The sequence below is a fragment of the Anoplophora glabripennis genome, unplaced genomic scaffold (assembly GCF_000390285.2).
Source record: "Anoplophora glabripennis isolate ALB-LARVAE unplaced genomic scaffold, Agla_2.0 scaffold280, whole genome shotgun sequence".
NCBI classification, from domain to species: Eukaryota; Metazoa; Arthropoda; class Insecta; order Coleoptera; family Cerambycidae; genus Anoplophora; species Anoplophora glabripennis.
Window position 1 is genome coordinate 630486 of NW_019416356.1, and position 16183 is coordinate 646668.

General features: G+C 33.8%; 3 protein-coding genes across 4 annotated transcripts in view; 1 reads left to right on the forward strand and 2 right to left on the reverse strand.

Moving 5' to 3' along the window:
* Positions 1-16183, reverse strand: part of LOC108910700 (putative mediator of RNA polymerase II transcription subunit 26) — a 70783-nt gene that overhangs the window by 34975 nt on the left and 19625 nt on the right. The gene's annotated exons all lie outside the window — the stretch shown is intronic.
* On the reverse strand, positions 264-1425 carry LOC108910675 (histidine-rich glycoprotein-like). The gene is made up of 2 exons (XM_018715366.1): positions 1414-1425; positions 264-1301 (listed from the first exon to the last, which is right to left on the reverse strand). The coding sequence occupies exons 1-2, from the start codon at positions 1423-1425 to the stop codon at positions 264-266; spliced, it is 1050 nt and encodes a 349-aa protein (XP_018570882.1).
* LOC108910701 (histidine-rich glycoprotein-like) lies at positions 6383-7611 on the forward strand. The gene is made up of 3 exons (XM_018715401.1): positions 6383-6416; positions 6470-7160; positions 7219-7611. The coding sequence occupies exons 1-3, from the start codon at positions 6393-6395 to the stop codon at positions 7545-7547; spliced, it is 1044 nt and encodes a 347-aa protein (XP_018570917.1). The 5' UTR covers positions 6383-6392; the 3' UTR covers positions 7548-7611.

Sequence of the window (16183 nt, forward strand, 5' to 3'; positions counted from 1 at the left end):
TTAAATTCCACGTCAAATCGTGTCAAATCAGACTTTCTTGTCAACCTCGTATTACTTTTATAAAATTACTATTAAAAAATTACGTTTTCATTAATACTACACTGTTTAAAATAATTTGTATCACATTCTTTGTCTAATTCGGTAATAGGGTTTATATAAATTAAAAGGAAAACTTTTTAAGAAAAACATTAAAATTTATTTTCTTAAAAACAATTCAACAAATATAAAAAAATAACTATCTAAAACAAGAAGCTAACCCACCCTCAGAGCTTATGATGGGAATGCTTGTGGTTATGGCTACCGTGATGCTGATGCTTATGCTCGTCTTTATGTCCGTGATTATGCTTGTGATCAGCATGATGCTGATGCTTATGCTGGTGGTGATTCTCATGCTTATGTCCGTGGTGGTGGTTATGCTTATGCTCGTTACGATGAGAATGTTTGTGTTCGCCATGGTGGGAATGCTTGTGGCCGTGGTGGTGGTCGTGTTTATGATCCTGTTGGTGCTTGTGGTCGTGCTTGTGAGAACCGTGATGATTATGCTTATGTTCCTGATGATGGTTGTGGTAATGTTCGCCCCTGTGGCCATGTTTATGCCCCGACTGGTGGACGTGCTTATGCTGGGCATCATGCTTATGCTGGTGTTGAGCGTGGTGGTCGTGTTTATGACCGTGTTCGTGTTTGTGCTCTTGTTGATGCTTGTGCGTATGCTCCTGCTTGTGGTTGTGCTTGTGCACGTGTTTATGTTGATGGTAATGAACTTCGGCATGCTGTTCCTCTTCTTTGTGAGATTTCTGGAATTCGGAGACTTCATAGGGCTCGATCTCCCTTTGGACAGTTTCCAGTTGTCTGGGATCTTCTAGGTTGAAACTGGTAGCTGCTTTGTAGTGATCGTAGCCAGCAGCGTCCAGGTATTCTCTCTGGTTGTTGTATCTTCCGACGTCGGCTTCGACAGAGGCGAATTCATTGCGTCTTGCGTCGACTTCGTGGCTTCCACCTTTGTTGTAGCCGTTGTAGAGGTTATAAGAGTTAGCATCTCTGTCGTTTTCCGCGCTAACCGCGTATAGCTTGACGTTGTAAGGCTGGTAGTTAGTGGCGGATGTCTCTGGATTATTCTGCGTGGATACAGCGCTGTGTATGCCGCTGTCGCCCTCGACTGGAAGCTCTTTGTTCACGTCTAGTCCTTCTGTCTGTCGCGTCACCCTGACAGGGGCCGGATGGATATTAATGTTCCTAGTCGCGTCCACTATATGTTTCGCTTCTGTTAGCAAGAGGCATGCGTAGAACACACTCGCTAATATCTGGAAATCACAAAAAAATAACACGATTATAGATTGACCATAGAAGATATGTTTTCAAGATATTTATTTCTGAATATGTGATCCAAAATGTACAAAAAATTATTTTACTTACCCAAGCTCCCATGTTGCTTAACTTGTTTGGTTAAGAGAACACGCTGAGTATGATTTTTCTAATAATAGGCTCGTGTTTTATAGTTTGTTTTCATCCCCGACTATGCGCATGGTTATATGGTCGAGTAGTTAAAAATAAATGGAATTAAAATTGGTTTCGTTGCATGTTTTGCAAAATTCATTACCATCTCATTTGCCTTCGAATATTCCGGCACGGTGTAAAGAAAGCGTGGTTGTTATAGGCATAAGCTTTGTGGATGACTTAAGAAATTAACATCGTATTTAATACAAGACAATCTGCATTAAGAGAAATAAAAAAGGCCCATTAAGTTTTTAGTTATTTAGTTTCTAAAAAAAATTGACTTCTTGGATATTATTTATTAAACAAGTTGACTAACATCCATCTGATTATTTGATTAAAATATGATTGTTTCCGAAATACACAGATAATAATAATAATAATAATAATAATAATAATAATAATAATAATAATAATAATAATAATAATAATAATAATAATAATAAAGTTTGCGCCAAATGAGAGTATTTTTGTGCCACCAGTAAATTTTTTATTTAGGAGAAAGTTACATTATTTTAATCAACCTAAATCGAAAATAGTAGATACATTTTTCAAAAAAATATGGGAACTGTTAGCTAAATTGTAATATCATTCATTTATCATGATAGAATATAAATTTTCGTTTCAAAATACAGTCGAAATATACAAAACTATTGAAGGGCCATGTCTATTTTTTTTTAATTCAGACTTTAAACTCTGAATTCAGACATTAAACTGTGACTTCAGACTTTAGTCTATAAAATCAGGCTTTAAATTCTGAATTCAGAATTTAAACTGTGAAGTCAGACTTGGAACTCTGAATTGGGACTTAAAACTCTGAAATCATACTTCAAACTCTGAATTCAGACTTTAAACTGTGAATTCAGACTTTGAACTCTGAATTGGGACTTTAAACTCTGAAGTCAGATTATGATCTCTGAATTGGAACTTTAAACTCTGAATTCAGACTTTAAACTGTGAAGTCAGACTATGAACTCTGAATTGGACTTTAAACTCTGGTCATAATTTAAACTCTGAATTCAGACTTTACACTGCGAATTCTGACTTTGAACTCTGAATTGGGACTTTAAACTCTGAAGTCAGACTTTAAACTGTGAATTCAGACTTTGAACTCTGAATTGGGACTTTAAACTCTGAAGTTAGACTTTAAAATGTGAATTCAGACTATGAACTCTGAATTGGGACTTTAAACTATGAATTGGGAATTTAAACTCTGAAGTCAGGACTTTAAACTCTGAATTGGAACTTTAAACTGTGAATTCAGACTTTAAACGGCGAAGTCAGACTATGAACTCCGAATCGGGTCTTTAAACTCTGAAGTCATTATTTAAACTTTGAATTCAGACTTTAAACTGCGAATTCTGACTTTGAACTCTGAATTGGGACTTTAAACTCTGAAGTCAGACTTTAAACTCTGAATTCAGACTTTAAACTGTGAATTCATACTTTGAACTCTGAATTGGGACTTTAAATGAATTCAGACTATGACTCTGAATTGGGACTTTCAACTCTGAAGTCAGACTTTAATCTCTGATTTCAGACTTTAAACTGTGAAGTCAGACTATGAACTCTGAATTGGGACTTTAAAACTCTGAAGTCATACTTTAAACTCTGAATTCAGACTTTAAACTCTAAATTCAGACTTTAAACTGCTAATTCAGAATTTGAACTGTGAATTGGGACTTTAAACTCTGAAGTCAGACTTTAAACTCTGAATTCAGACTTTAAACTGCGAATTCAGACTTTGAATTCTGAATTGGGACTTTAAACTCTGAAGTCAGACTTTAAACTCAATTTAATATTGTATTTCTACGAAGCCGTACCTAGAAGGGCCATTTCTAAAATTTTTTTAAAATTAGACTTTAAACTCTGAATTAGGACTTTAATCTCTGAATTATTAACTTTCGTTCCATTGCAGGAATGTTCCCTTACTTTCAAGTGGAAGTTCAGCTGTAGTATACTTTGACTACAACCAAAATTCCTCTAAATTTCTTCTAAGGGATCCTGGAAGGTGTTGAATTCAGAAAATAATAACAATTAAATCAATTAAAGTCTGAATTCAAAGTTTAAAGTCTAATTTTAATTTTTTTTTTAGAAATGGCCCTTCTAGGTACGGCTTCGTAGAAATACAATATTAAAAAAACTATTTTTTTTTTAATAGTGGTGATTTTAGTTTTATCTTGAGATTCTTGAATATTCTTCAAAGACACATTTGGCAATAGTTTTGTAAATAGGGTTAATGTTCTTTTGAAAAATAAATTTCAGAAATATTTGTAGTGTATATTTTTGATAGTTTCAGTTCAAAGATTTTGACAAAAAAAAAATTAAACATTTTGTTTTGTTTGTTTCAAACATTGGTTTTGTTTTCAATACGAAAATTTAAATTCAGTAAAAATAAATAAATATTAGTAGAATGTAGCCGCTTTTTAATTTTTGGCTAATTAAACTTAGGTAGGTACACTATTTTCTCCTAAACCAGAAATCTCCCGGTATATCTACAATTTAAATTCTAGATTGCCTTTATGTGAAATTAGAAGATTTTTTTACTGAAATCATATAAATATGTGTCTTATTTGGGTAAATTTTATAATAATCGGATCATAATCATATGTACATATCTGAAAAGTGGAAGATTGCTAAAGTTACCCCTATTTTTAAATCTGGCAGTAAATATGAAGTAAATAATTACATGTCAATTTCTATTTTATGTACTTTTAGCAAAATCTTGGAATTAATTATTACGGATAAATTATTTTTTCAAATACAATTTTTATTAAATGCATGGATTTTTTAGTCGTAGATTTACTTTGTCTAACCTTGCTCCTTTTTTACAATTCATATCTGATAGTATGGATAAAAATGTTCTGTTACACGAACTTTTCGAAAGCTTTTGATAAGGTTCACCATGATACTCTTTTTAATAAGCTTCGATTCGTTGGTGTGTTTGGCATGGATTAAATCGTATTTAACCAATCGTTCCCGGTACGTTGTGTTTATGAATTGTAGCTCTGATATTAGCAAAGTTACGCCGGGTGTTCCTAAAGGTAGTCATATAGGCCCCTTACTGTTTTCTATATACATAAATAATATATCTACTTGCTTTAAGCATTTCTCGATGTATGCTGATGACCTTAAGATGTTCAAACAAATTTCATGTGATACTGATGATGAATTTCAGGAAGATATTCATAGATTGTATCATTTTTGTAAGTCCAATTACTAATTTATTAATGTTAAGAAATGCAATCATATATCTGTCACTAGAAATAGAGTCAGAGTCACTTTATTATTAGTTCTAATATTGTTGAAAAAGCTTATAGTATTAAGGATCTCGGAGTCATCTTGGATGATAAGTTGGTATTTGATGGTCATATAGATTACATAGTCAGACGTGCTTTTCGAATGTTAGGTTTCATTTTGAGACTTACCAAGGATTTTAAAAATATGTATGTTTTGTCTTTATTATTTTTTGGTTAGGTCTCAATTAGAATATAATACAGTAATTTGGTCTCCTTTATATTTTTAATATATAAACTGAATTGAGCTTGTTCAAATCAAATTTATTAACAATGTTAATTATAGATTTGGCTAAGACGGTATTTTATCGATTATTATTATTAGCATCAAAATGAGTAGCACCAATGGTAGCACTACCCGAGTTTACATCTTCGTACTCGAGTTTTTTTTGTGTGTTGTTGGCTTAAAAAAATATATTGGGAACAGAATGTTCCTTATACGTAAACTACAATTTTACAAAAATTTTGACAAAAGAACTGGCAAATTCATTGATTTTCCAATATCATTATTCCATACCACATTATTTTGTGGAGGAATCGCCTTGTATTATCAAGGTGCTAAATAATAGTGAGAAAATTATTCTTTTCATATGGCAAGTGACAGTTATTTTGCTTTATTTTATTTTATAACAAAAAGTCTGAAAAATTTACTTATTTTATGTGTATTACCAATTTATCTGTCCTGAATATACTTTTTGCCATAAAAATATATTTTAATGAAACCCAGAAACCCATTTTTTACTGATATCAGATTCGTCAACTTTAAACGTTACATACTCTTTGATTTGTGTATTTTTTTTAAATAAAAATAACTCAAAAATATCAGTTTTCTGTTAAAATTCACCACGAGCTTACTTGTTTTTTTTTTGTTCTCACTGGTAACATTATCTTGTCGTTCGGGGATCAAAGCTTGCGTGAAAACCATACCTCCCAGCAGAATAATGAGTCTCAAATTCCTGTTATAAAGATACTAGTTCGATTTCTAATTAGCACTCTATAATTGCACAGGTACAGACTTGCCATGGCAGCTCGTCGATTATTATGTCTATTAGAATGAAACTTGATTAACATAAACAGTAGCAATTTTATAATATATCCTATTAATTAATAAGTGCGTTTTGAAGCTCGCTTTGGCGTGCGATAGACCGGATCAGCATCGGCGGCGCCAAGAGAAATATTTGCTGGAAATGGCATTTAATTGATTTAAAGTACCTAATGTAGGAATCAAATTTAGTTGGCAATGTCTGGGTATGTTAAAAATTATCACCAAAAACAAGCTGTAATTAATAACTAAAAAAAAATCACTCGTAAATGATTAATTAGGATATACAGTTTACAGTGTTGAAATTTATTCACTTTGCTGGGCCTTCTCCTGCCTTGATTTAAAAACCAATTTTGTTTCATCACCATTGTCCATTGTAGAATCCTTAACGTTTTTTTAAAATGGTTTGTTAATTTGTATCTAAAGAAACCCTAGCGCACGCCTATGCGCGTCATTAGTAGAAATTCTACGGTGGAAGAAAACCTGCAGCTTTTATTGAAAATATAAATACCATCTTTCGAATCATTTTCATTCACTCTCAGCTTGGTTCGCTAACGACGTCCATGCCTAGCACCATGGGAGTTTGGGTAAGTACCATAACATACCCAGTTGTTTGTTTAATACTATTAATATTTTGTAGATTATCGCATGTATGTTCCTAGCAACTTTCATGACGGTATCAGCCAAACCTTACCGAGTTGCGGACATAATAATAGGAAGCAAAAGTGAAAATCAGGACCTGGGTATCGCGGAGACAACTACCGAGCCGTATAGGTCGTCCAAGCCCTTCAAACCCTCCAAGCAGTTCTACAATGACATAGTGGTGTACCCAGTAAAAGTAATTCAACCTTTGAGCTACAGTTCCATCAACAATCAATTTAAATATGAAGCAGACACCAACCCTTACACCATCAACTCTCAACTGAAGGGTACCGTGAATTCTGTTCCCTTATCAGGTGAAAATACTTCCGGGGTGCAAGAAAATTCTCAGACAGGAACTGACAATGAAGGGCAGGGCTTCAGCGAAACCGTGTCCTACGTGAAACCTGTGAGATTCTACGACCAGAGAAGCTCTCACTTCGATGCTGGTGGTGACTACGAAGGCAAACAGAAGAAGAAGGAAATCCACTACCATCAGCACAAACACCTTCACGAGCATGACCACAAACAGGAGCACCTTCACAAGCACAAGCAGGAACATTTGCATCACCATAAGCATGGACACAAGCATGGCGATAAACACGAACATCAACACTGGAACAACCACGACCACCATCACAAGAGCGAGCATGGCCATAAACACGAGGACAAGCATCAACACGTGCATAAAGGTAAGGGGGAAGTTTTTTTTAATAATTCTTATTACGACTAATTCTGACCCTTGTAAAGGTGAGCACCACCATGACCACAAGCAGGAACATAAGCATGGCCATCAACATCAAGAAAAACACGACCATCACGACGACCATAAACACGAGCACTCTCACAAGGCCGACCACCACCACGACCATCACAACGACCATCACCATGACCACAAGCATGAACATTCTCATCAAGGGAAACACAAGCATTCTCATCGTAGTGACAACAAGCATCACCACGACCACAAGCACAACGGTCACCATCACCACGGTCATAACTCCAAGCATCAGCATCAGCATAAGCACAGCCACCCAGGCCACGGGCACAAGATTTATATTAAGAGATATCACCACTGATGCGAGTTTTGTATTTGTAAAGTTGTTTTTAGTAGTTACTGTTAGTAGTAAGTTCTGAAATGAAGTATTTATAGAGAAATGCGCTCGTTGAAGATTTGGCGCTAGAATTTGTGGGTTTTACATACAATTTTATTTTTGTTTCTTTAGAGATTCATTTATTTCCTTGAGGTATTTATCAACTGTATATGTCGACACAATAAAACGCTGTTTTTTTAACTTGTTATGTATTTCAAATTGGGATGTAAGTATACGCAACAGGGCAAGCTTTCAGGAAAATGACAACTATTAACATAAATAAACAGTTAAACTAATTTCCAATTACCTATTACATTTATCAAAAATCAAAATAATAAAATAATTGTTTCAATATCTCGCTGATTCCGTCTGCGTGGCATGATATACTGTTACTAGTCCCCCCCCCCAGTGAGGCCACAATTTCTTGGCTTCTAAGCGCGTCACATTTGCCTATAAATATGCTATGGTTCCCCCTCCACCTGAGACGGTTAAAATAACGTGTTTACGCGGGGAACTGAGGATAGTAAAAGGCTTTAAGGACAAGGACAAGGCAGGTATTAATTAAAGTATATAAAAACAACTTCCTTACAACAAAACAAGGTAAGACTAAGTTTAGCATAATACTGTCAATTAAGACAGATAACCAGTACAAACATTAGCATCGCATTCTAGATTATATTGTACAGGGTGCTAAAAAAAGAGTGTAAAATGTTTCAGGAGGTAATAGTATGAACCAAAATAAGCAGAAAAGTCTTAATAAACATGGGTCCGCAAAGTAACGGTTGCGGAGATATGGACCACTATTCGTTTTTCAAACATTTTATTTTATTAGGAATAAACCGACAAAGGAAGCTTTTAACAAACAAAAAACAAAGTTACAGAAGATGTTCAAAGTGCCCTCCGTCCATTTCCAAGCAGGCACGACATCTTCGTCTCAACGATATTCGAACTCTTTCGAAAACACCCTCCTTGGTTTGGATTTCTTGACACTTTTGATTAATCCGTAGCTGCAGCTCTTCCAGGCTATTTACAGGAGTACCATACACTAATGTCTTCAAATATCCCCAAACAAAGAAATCTAGAGGGTTCAGATCAGGCGATCTTGGAGGCCATAAAACAGGTCCGGCCCTTCCTACCCATCTATGTGGAAAAGTTTGGTGTAAATGCTCTCTAACGGCCATGGAAAAATGAGCTGGAGCACCATCATGCTGGAACCACATTTGTTGCCTCTGATTCAAAGGAATGTCTTCCAAAAACTCATACAGTGTGTTCTGCAGAAAGTTGAGGTAAGCAGCGCCTGTTAATCGGTTTGGTAAAACAACAGGACCTAGAAACCTGTCACCTACAATACCCATCCAAATGTTTAATGAAAAACGTGCCTGATGTCCAGATTCTATTAGAGCATGAGGATTTTCGTCGGCCCAAATATGCGTATTGTGAAAATTAAACACTCCATTTCTTGTGAACCCGGCCTCATCAGTAAAAAGAATGTTTGCAAGAAAACGAGGGTCTTCAGCATCATGACGTAGAAACCAGCGGCAAAAAACCAAACGTGCTTGATGATCATTTATTGGATTTAAGGCCTGTACTCGTTGCACATGGTATGGATAAAGCAGTTGCTCGTGAAGGATTCTCCAAACAAGAGGACCACTAATTCCTACCTCGGCTGATATTCTCCGCACACTCGTACCTGGATTCTGCTCTACCAGTGCTAGAATTTCTTCTTCTGCTCTAGGAGTGGATACCGACCTTGGTCTTCCGGATAAATGGCACTGTTTGCTCAAGGAACCGGTATCACGCAATCTTTGGTGAATTCTTCCAAACATGCGTTGTGAAGGAATCTGGCGATTTGGATAAGCGTCAACATAAAGACGTCGCGCTTCGGTGGCGTTCCCATTAGCACGACCATACATGAAATGCATGTCTGTTAATTCTGCGTTAGAGTAACCAGCCATAGCGAAAGAAAACTTGTGCACTGAGAACAACTGTCAAATACGTACTGTTTATTTCACTAAACATCAACCAACTAAGAAAATACACAACGTTTTTGCAAAATAAAAAAAGGGGCTAAAAAACATAAAACATTCCATATCTCCGCAACCGTTACTTTGCGGACCCATGTTTATTGAGACTTTTCTGTTTATTTTGGTTCATACTATTACCTCCTTAAATATTTTACACTCTTTTTTTAACACCCTGTATAATAGATATTATATTATTGATATACATAGGTAATAATGACTCCCGCACACAATATTGTTTTATCTCTGCTTGAAACGCCTTTTTCAAGACGTAATGAAGTAGAAAAACTACAAACTTTGTTAGTCGGCCAACACCAAAAATAACGGCAATTTTTAACGAAGAGAGAAGAGGTCGGGAAAGTTCGCGAATATTTCAATCTTCTTGGTATGATAATAATTTATCAATGACTATGCGGAACGAAGAAAATTAAAAATTATGCGAAAAATATTCAATTAAGTGTCCGTTTTGGGAATTTACATAATTTAAATTTTCTTGCTTAGTAGATTCCTCAAAATTTCCGGAATATGCAAACAAATTTCCCAAATCATTTGAATGTTTATTACACATGTATCCAATTGTTTTTGAAATAAATATGTAGGTTGAAAAACGAATTTAATATTTTGTAAATAGACGTACAATTTCGTGATTTAGAAGTTCAAAAAAGGGTAGAAGTATTATACAAGGAATTTAAAATGGTACATATTTTCGGAAACATACAAATTGTTTCGCCTAGTTTGAACAATTCCTGCTACTCAATTTCATCAATTTTCTCAGTAGAAAGAAACATTTCGTGTCTTAAGCGCATTAAGAAATATGATGAGACAAGAGCGCTTAAACAACTTATGGCGATAGAAGAACTATTACAAAGTCTTACGAGTAGTGCTGATCCTCAATTTTTTGAAAATTTGCAAATTTAAAAGATCTGTTATATAAAAAGTCAATGTTTTTAAAATAGTTTGTTAAAAGTGGAGGCAAACGAAAAGCTGGCGGCGGTGTTTTTTATGTAAATAGGGAAGTTGACTGTACCTTATGAAAATTTGTTTTTGTTTTTTCATGTTCTTTAATATTCTTAAACCAAGTAGAAACAATTTTTTTAATTATTAGGTAAATATGTATATCATTTTGCTTTTTTTTCTATTGATTTTGTTGAAAATAAAATTTTTTAAGTTCTGATGTTATTTAATTGTTTATTTATGATTATTTGAGAGCAGATTAATAAAATAACCAAATAGTTGCGTGAAGATTTCTATTTTTTATAAAATCTGAATGAAAATCCTCGTGAATTTCGATAATATTTTGTAAATGCAATGAAAAATTTCTAGATTCATTTAGTCGTTTGACCTTGAAAATTTAAAAATTTTTGCAAGCGGCATTTTTTTTGTTCTTTGTTGCCCAATTAGTAAAACAACCACAGGCCTCACCTATTCACAATGTCACCAGCCGCCACTGAAATGACTAATCATTACTTACTGGAATTCGAGATTCATTTGTTTCAGTAATAAAAAGAAAGTTTCAAATTTCGCCGCGCTTTGTTACAAATGACTCAAAGATGTTGTATACTCGACTTAGCGGCGGTAAATGTGGGCGTAGCAAAAATAAGATTCTTTGTGTACTTGCTCGGTGTTATGCACCAGTTTAGCTGCGGCATTACTCATACAAAAATTTATTTGTATGCAAATGTTTGGATAAATCATAACAGAAACCACAGGATATGATTTGGCATGTTTTTTTATGACATGTTTCAGTCTAATTTTAATTATTTTCAAGAAGACCGTAAAAGTTTTTTATATGTAATTTTCCTATAAAAAATACTTGATAATTATACAGGGTGAGTTTTTTTCGATGTACAGTGTAGGCAGCTGGGAAAGTAGCGTAGTAGAGATATAAAAGAGCTTAAATGAGGAAAGATATGCAGTTTTATGATCCTTATTAAATGCTACTTTTATTTTTTGATAAAAAGTCATGGCTGACTAGATATGTGGAAAAATCCGAATTCTGCCAATTTCTTCAGATGCGTGTAGCTCCGTTGCTATTTATTTAAAAAAAAAATTAATTACAAAGTTTCAGGTTTTTGCAGTATTAATAAAACAGTGTGATCTAATTGTTCGTGTGCACGTTCGTTTTCAAGTTATAGAATAAACTTCAAGTTTTTTTATTGTAAACCATAGGCTGTAGTTCTCCCATTTTTCAAAATAACCATACCAAATATTATCTCGTTGGAAAGCATAAAAAAATTAATTTTTTTATAGCTCATAGCTTGAAAACTTGAAAACGAAAGTGCACACGAACAATTTGATCACACTGTCTTATTAACACTGCAAAAACCTGAAACTTTGTAATTTAAAATTTTTTTGTAAAATAAATAGCAACGGACCTACACGCTTCTGAAGGAATTGACCAAATTCGAATTTTTCCAAATATGTATCTAGTCAGCCATGACATTTTTTTTTTAAATAGAAGTAACATTTAATAAGGATCATAAAACTGCACATCTTTCCGCATTTAAACTTTTTTTGTATCTCTGCTACTTTCCCAGATCCCTACACTAAACATCGAAAGAAAACTCACACTGTATAAAAAATTGTTTAATGCGTCTGTCTATAGTCTATCATACTCTATCTTGAGCCAGACATTGGTTTTGGTTTTAAAGAAGTGTAGTTTTTAAAATATTATTATAAAGCTGAATAAAATATTTTATACAGGGTGTTTTCGATTTGGTCCAGCTTAAAATTTGAATTTTGGTGGTGAAAATAAGAAAAGTCTTACCACAGACAATATAGCTTATCGCTATAGCTATTTTGTCTGTGGTCTTACAAAGGAACGAACTTGAATAAAAAATCACATTTTCTCAATTACCTCTGAAGATGTGTGACGTAAAGTGATAAAACTTGGGTTAGTGACTTATCTAATTAGAGGTATAAATTCGTTGAATTTAGATATTCAAACCCACATCCAGTGGCGGAGATACGGGGAGTCACTGTCACTAAAAACCCAAAAAAAAATCGACTTCTGGATACCTAGTTTGGTAATTCGATCACTGTTTTTAATTCTATGTGGTGTGCATGACGAAGAAAAAAGATCTCTTTAATTTTGTTCGAAATAGGAATTATATTCAAGTTATTCCTTTTTTTTAATTTACATCAAACATTTCTATAAATTTAAAGTTTATTTTACTCATTTCACAAAATTTATTATATGGAAATACCGTTTTAAAATATACATTGCTATTGACAAATATTTAAATTATTCTAGAATTGTTTTAGATTCATTGAACTAGAAAATTTTCCAATTTTGGAATAAAGGGAAATTAAAATTAGTGATCTAATTTAAGATAGGTAAGTGGTGTTGAATTTTTTAGTTCTCTTCGTTTTTTGAATATGGTTAATATATTTATAAAGGGCATTTTTTGAATTGTGCGCCATTTTTATTCCGGTTAGACAAAATGGAGCGCTATACAACGAATGAGCGAGTGAAAATTGTGAAAATTCATTACAAGTACGGAGAGTGTGTAGCTGAGATTGTGCGCAAATTATGTGTAGAAAGAACGTCCCGAATGAAACAACTGCGTAAATATTATTAAAATTTGAACGAACAGGTTCGGTTTGCAGACAATAAAAAAAATATCTTATTAGATATATTTTGGAAACTATGATTTTCTTCACATTTCATTGCACTCTATCTCGAGAACGATGCGTTTCAGACATTCCCTCATAATTTTTTTTTATTTTCATCATCTTCATTTGGTAAATTAATCCTGAAACACCCTGTACAAATATACGGAAGTATCTATTTTTTTTACCTAATATTGCGAGGAATGTTAAATACCCAACTTTTTAAATCTAGTAAAAGTTTTACAATAGTGGTGACAGACTTAAAGATGATCACACGGGTACTTGGATATGTCAGATTGTTTTATTTCGCGGATCACAACGATTACCAGCAGGAGAGAAATTGCAATGTTTATTTTCGTTTCCCGAAATAATTATGAGGATATGATATGACTCAGCGGCGTTGCCTGGACGTTTAAAAAATAGATCGAAGATCGAATCCAGAGCAAGGAAACGCTAAAATAGATTAAGGTGACAGCAACGACAGAATCGAGGGTGTGTGCTGTGCATTCTTTGGGATAATTACAGATTTTGCGTTTTTTTTAAGGACTGTAGTACAACTTAGAATATCATGGATCAGCAAAAAGAAGAACGGAATAATCACATGAAGCTTTTTTCGTGATTTGTTTTTTGTAGATTCAATTCTAAAGAAAATTAAAAAGAAATTATTTAGGAAGCTCTGAATTTGTTTTTTTTGCTTTAAATACGATTACAGAAGTGTCTCCACGAACCTGTCGGTAATATCTTTGATAACTATGGAACAACTGCATGAATTCAGGTGTATTTATAGTTTATGATCTAACGAACTATCTATTTCGGGATGTCGCTACTATTTTCAGGAAGTTTATTAGCATAATTTAATGCAGTGTTATTAACGCTCTGGCATAAGTATCAACAACAAAAAACGCACAACAGGTGCATGGGTAGTTTCTTACTTGTTCTAGTAAAATGGTATGCGACAGAAAATTATATACAGAGTGAACAGTTTAACTGGAACAATTTCTGTAACAAATAAATAAAGGTTTGTTCCTGAAACAGGTCAATTTATATTTTTAATGGGGCGTATCAAAGAGGTTTGTCTATTTTTTAATTATGTGGGGGTTTTTAACTTGTTTGCATTTTAACGTGTAAGTAAATTAAAAATTAAAAATAATAAAATGCCCTATTTATGAGACGCATCGTATCGAAATTTTAATGGTGATCGGATATGGGGACAGAAGTCGAACACATGCTGAAGTTACTCGTTTGTTTGCGCGAAATTCATCCAGAAATGCCTCCAATTAATCGAAGTACGATTAACAAAATCGAAACTCAATATCGGGAGTTGGGCCACGTGACGGATGTTCTTCGACAAAGGCCTTTAAAAATCGAGTAATAAACCCAGTTGAACATATTGTTGGAAGTTGAAGAAAATCCTTTTACTCCAGCTAGGCAAATAGGTCGCGTTGAGGGTGTTGGCCACACAAGCGTTTTAAAAATTCTAAAAGAAGCCAAAAGGCACCCTTATAAGATGCAAAACTTGCACGAGCTTAACGAAGATGATCCTGATTGTACAATTTTGCTACTGAATTATAGCTTCTATCGATGGTGGGCAAATTGCTCTGGAATGGGTGCTGTTTTAGATAAACTGGTTCCTGCTTTAGCGGTTGTATTCCCCAATAATTTGCATCTCGATTTATTTGAACAATGGATATGGTTTCAACAAGATGGGACACCACCACATTTTGCTCAAAATGTACGCACCTAATTCAAGGAAGTATTTCCGAATAGGTGGATTGGAAGAAGGGACCTAATTGAGTGGCCAGCAAGATCAGCAGACCTTACCCCATTAAATTTTTTTATTGGGATATCTAAAAAGCAAGGTTTATGCTACTAACCTAACGACATCGACGATTTCAACAAAGAATCAGGGATGACATTAGGCAAGTAATGTCGGAAATGTTACAAAATGTTCGGAATGCTTTTTATTATCGATTAGAATATCACAGCAACAAGGTGGATAGCACTTTGAAAATTTTTTGCGTTACATTAGTTTCAGTAAACATTATTTTGTTTTTTTCCGACAGATTGCTTATAAAAAGTAACAAAATATATAATAATGTATTTGCAATTTATCAACCTACCCTTCCATTTAAAAAAAAAGTTGGGGGTTGCTTCAACCCATACATAATTAAAAAAATAAACAAACCTCTTTGTAATATGCGCCATTAAATATAAAAATTGACGTGTTTCAGGAATTTTGCGACAAACCTATATTTATTAAGTTACCGAATTTGTTCCAGTTAAACATCCCACTCTGTATAGTCAGCACAAAACGTATTGGCCAAAAGATTATCTTCATGAAGACAATGTTTCATGAAGAAAACAGAAGTAAATATAGAAGTGATAAATCATCTCTGATTTTAATATACTGAGGGAAAAAGGCAACTGATACAAAAGATAAAAATTAGTAAATTCTTATTTCTTGATGTCTTCCATCGTTATACTAGAATTATTATTGACGAAAATAAACATTAAGTGATAAGAATCGAAGAAATATCTTAGTTAACTTAACTAAGTAGCACCTTAGGACATAACTTTTTGAGGTTTGGTTTTTTATAATGTCTCTTACATGTGTATGAAGGTAAAATTTCTTTTTAATCGAAAAATATATAAAATTGCTGAAAATGCACGGTTTTTGAGAAAAATGTAATTGACTGTTCCACAGTCAACTAGGTTCTATTCTGAATTTGAAAAGGAATGGGCGATATTTCAGGGGTAGCTGTTTTGAATTTTGACCAATGTTTCTTTACGCAATTAGGGTCTTCAAAAAATTTTCAAGATTTTTAAGTACAGACCTTCAAGATTTTTTGAAGGTCTGTAATTAAAAGAGGGTAAGTATTTTTTATCAGACGATTATGCGCTATCAAACAGGTAGATGTTACAACCTCCCGTTGTTCATAGCAACTTCCACTTCTACGGTAAAATCCACTTAAAAACAGTGTCTATTTA

Coding starts and splice junctions, on each gene's coding strand:
- LOC108910701 (XM_018715401.1), top strand. CDS start 6,393: ATGCCTAGCACCATGGGAGTTTGG. Junction 6,417..6,469: donor CTAGCACCATGGGAGTTTGG/GTAAGTACCATA, acceptor AATATTTTGTAG/ATTATCGCATGTATGTTCCT. Junction 7,161..7,218: donor GCATCAACACGTGCATAAAG/GTAAGGGGGAAG, acceptor ACCCTTGTAAAG/GTGAGCACCACCATGACCAC.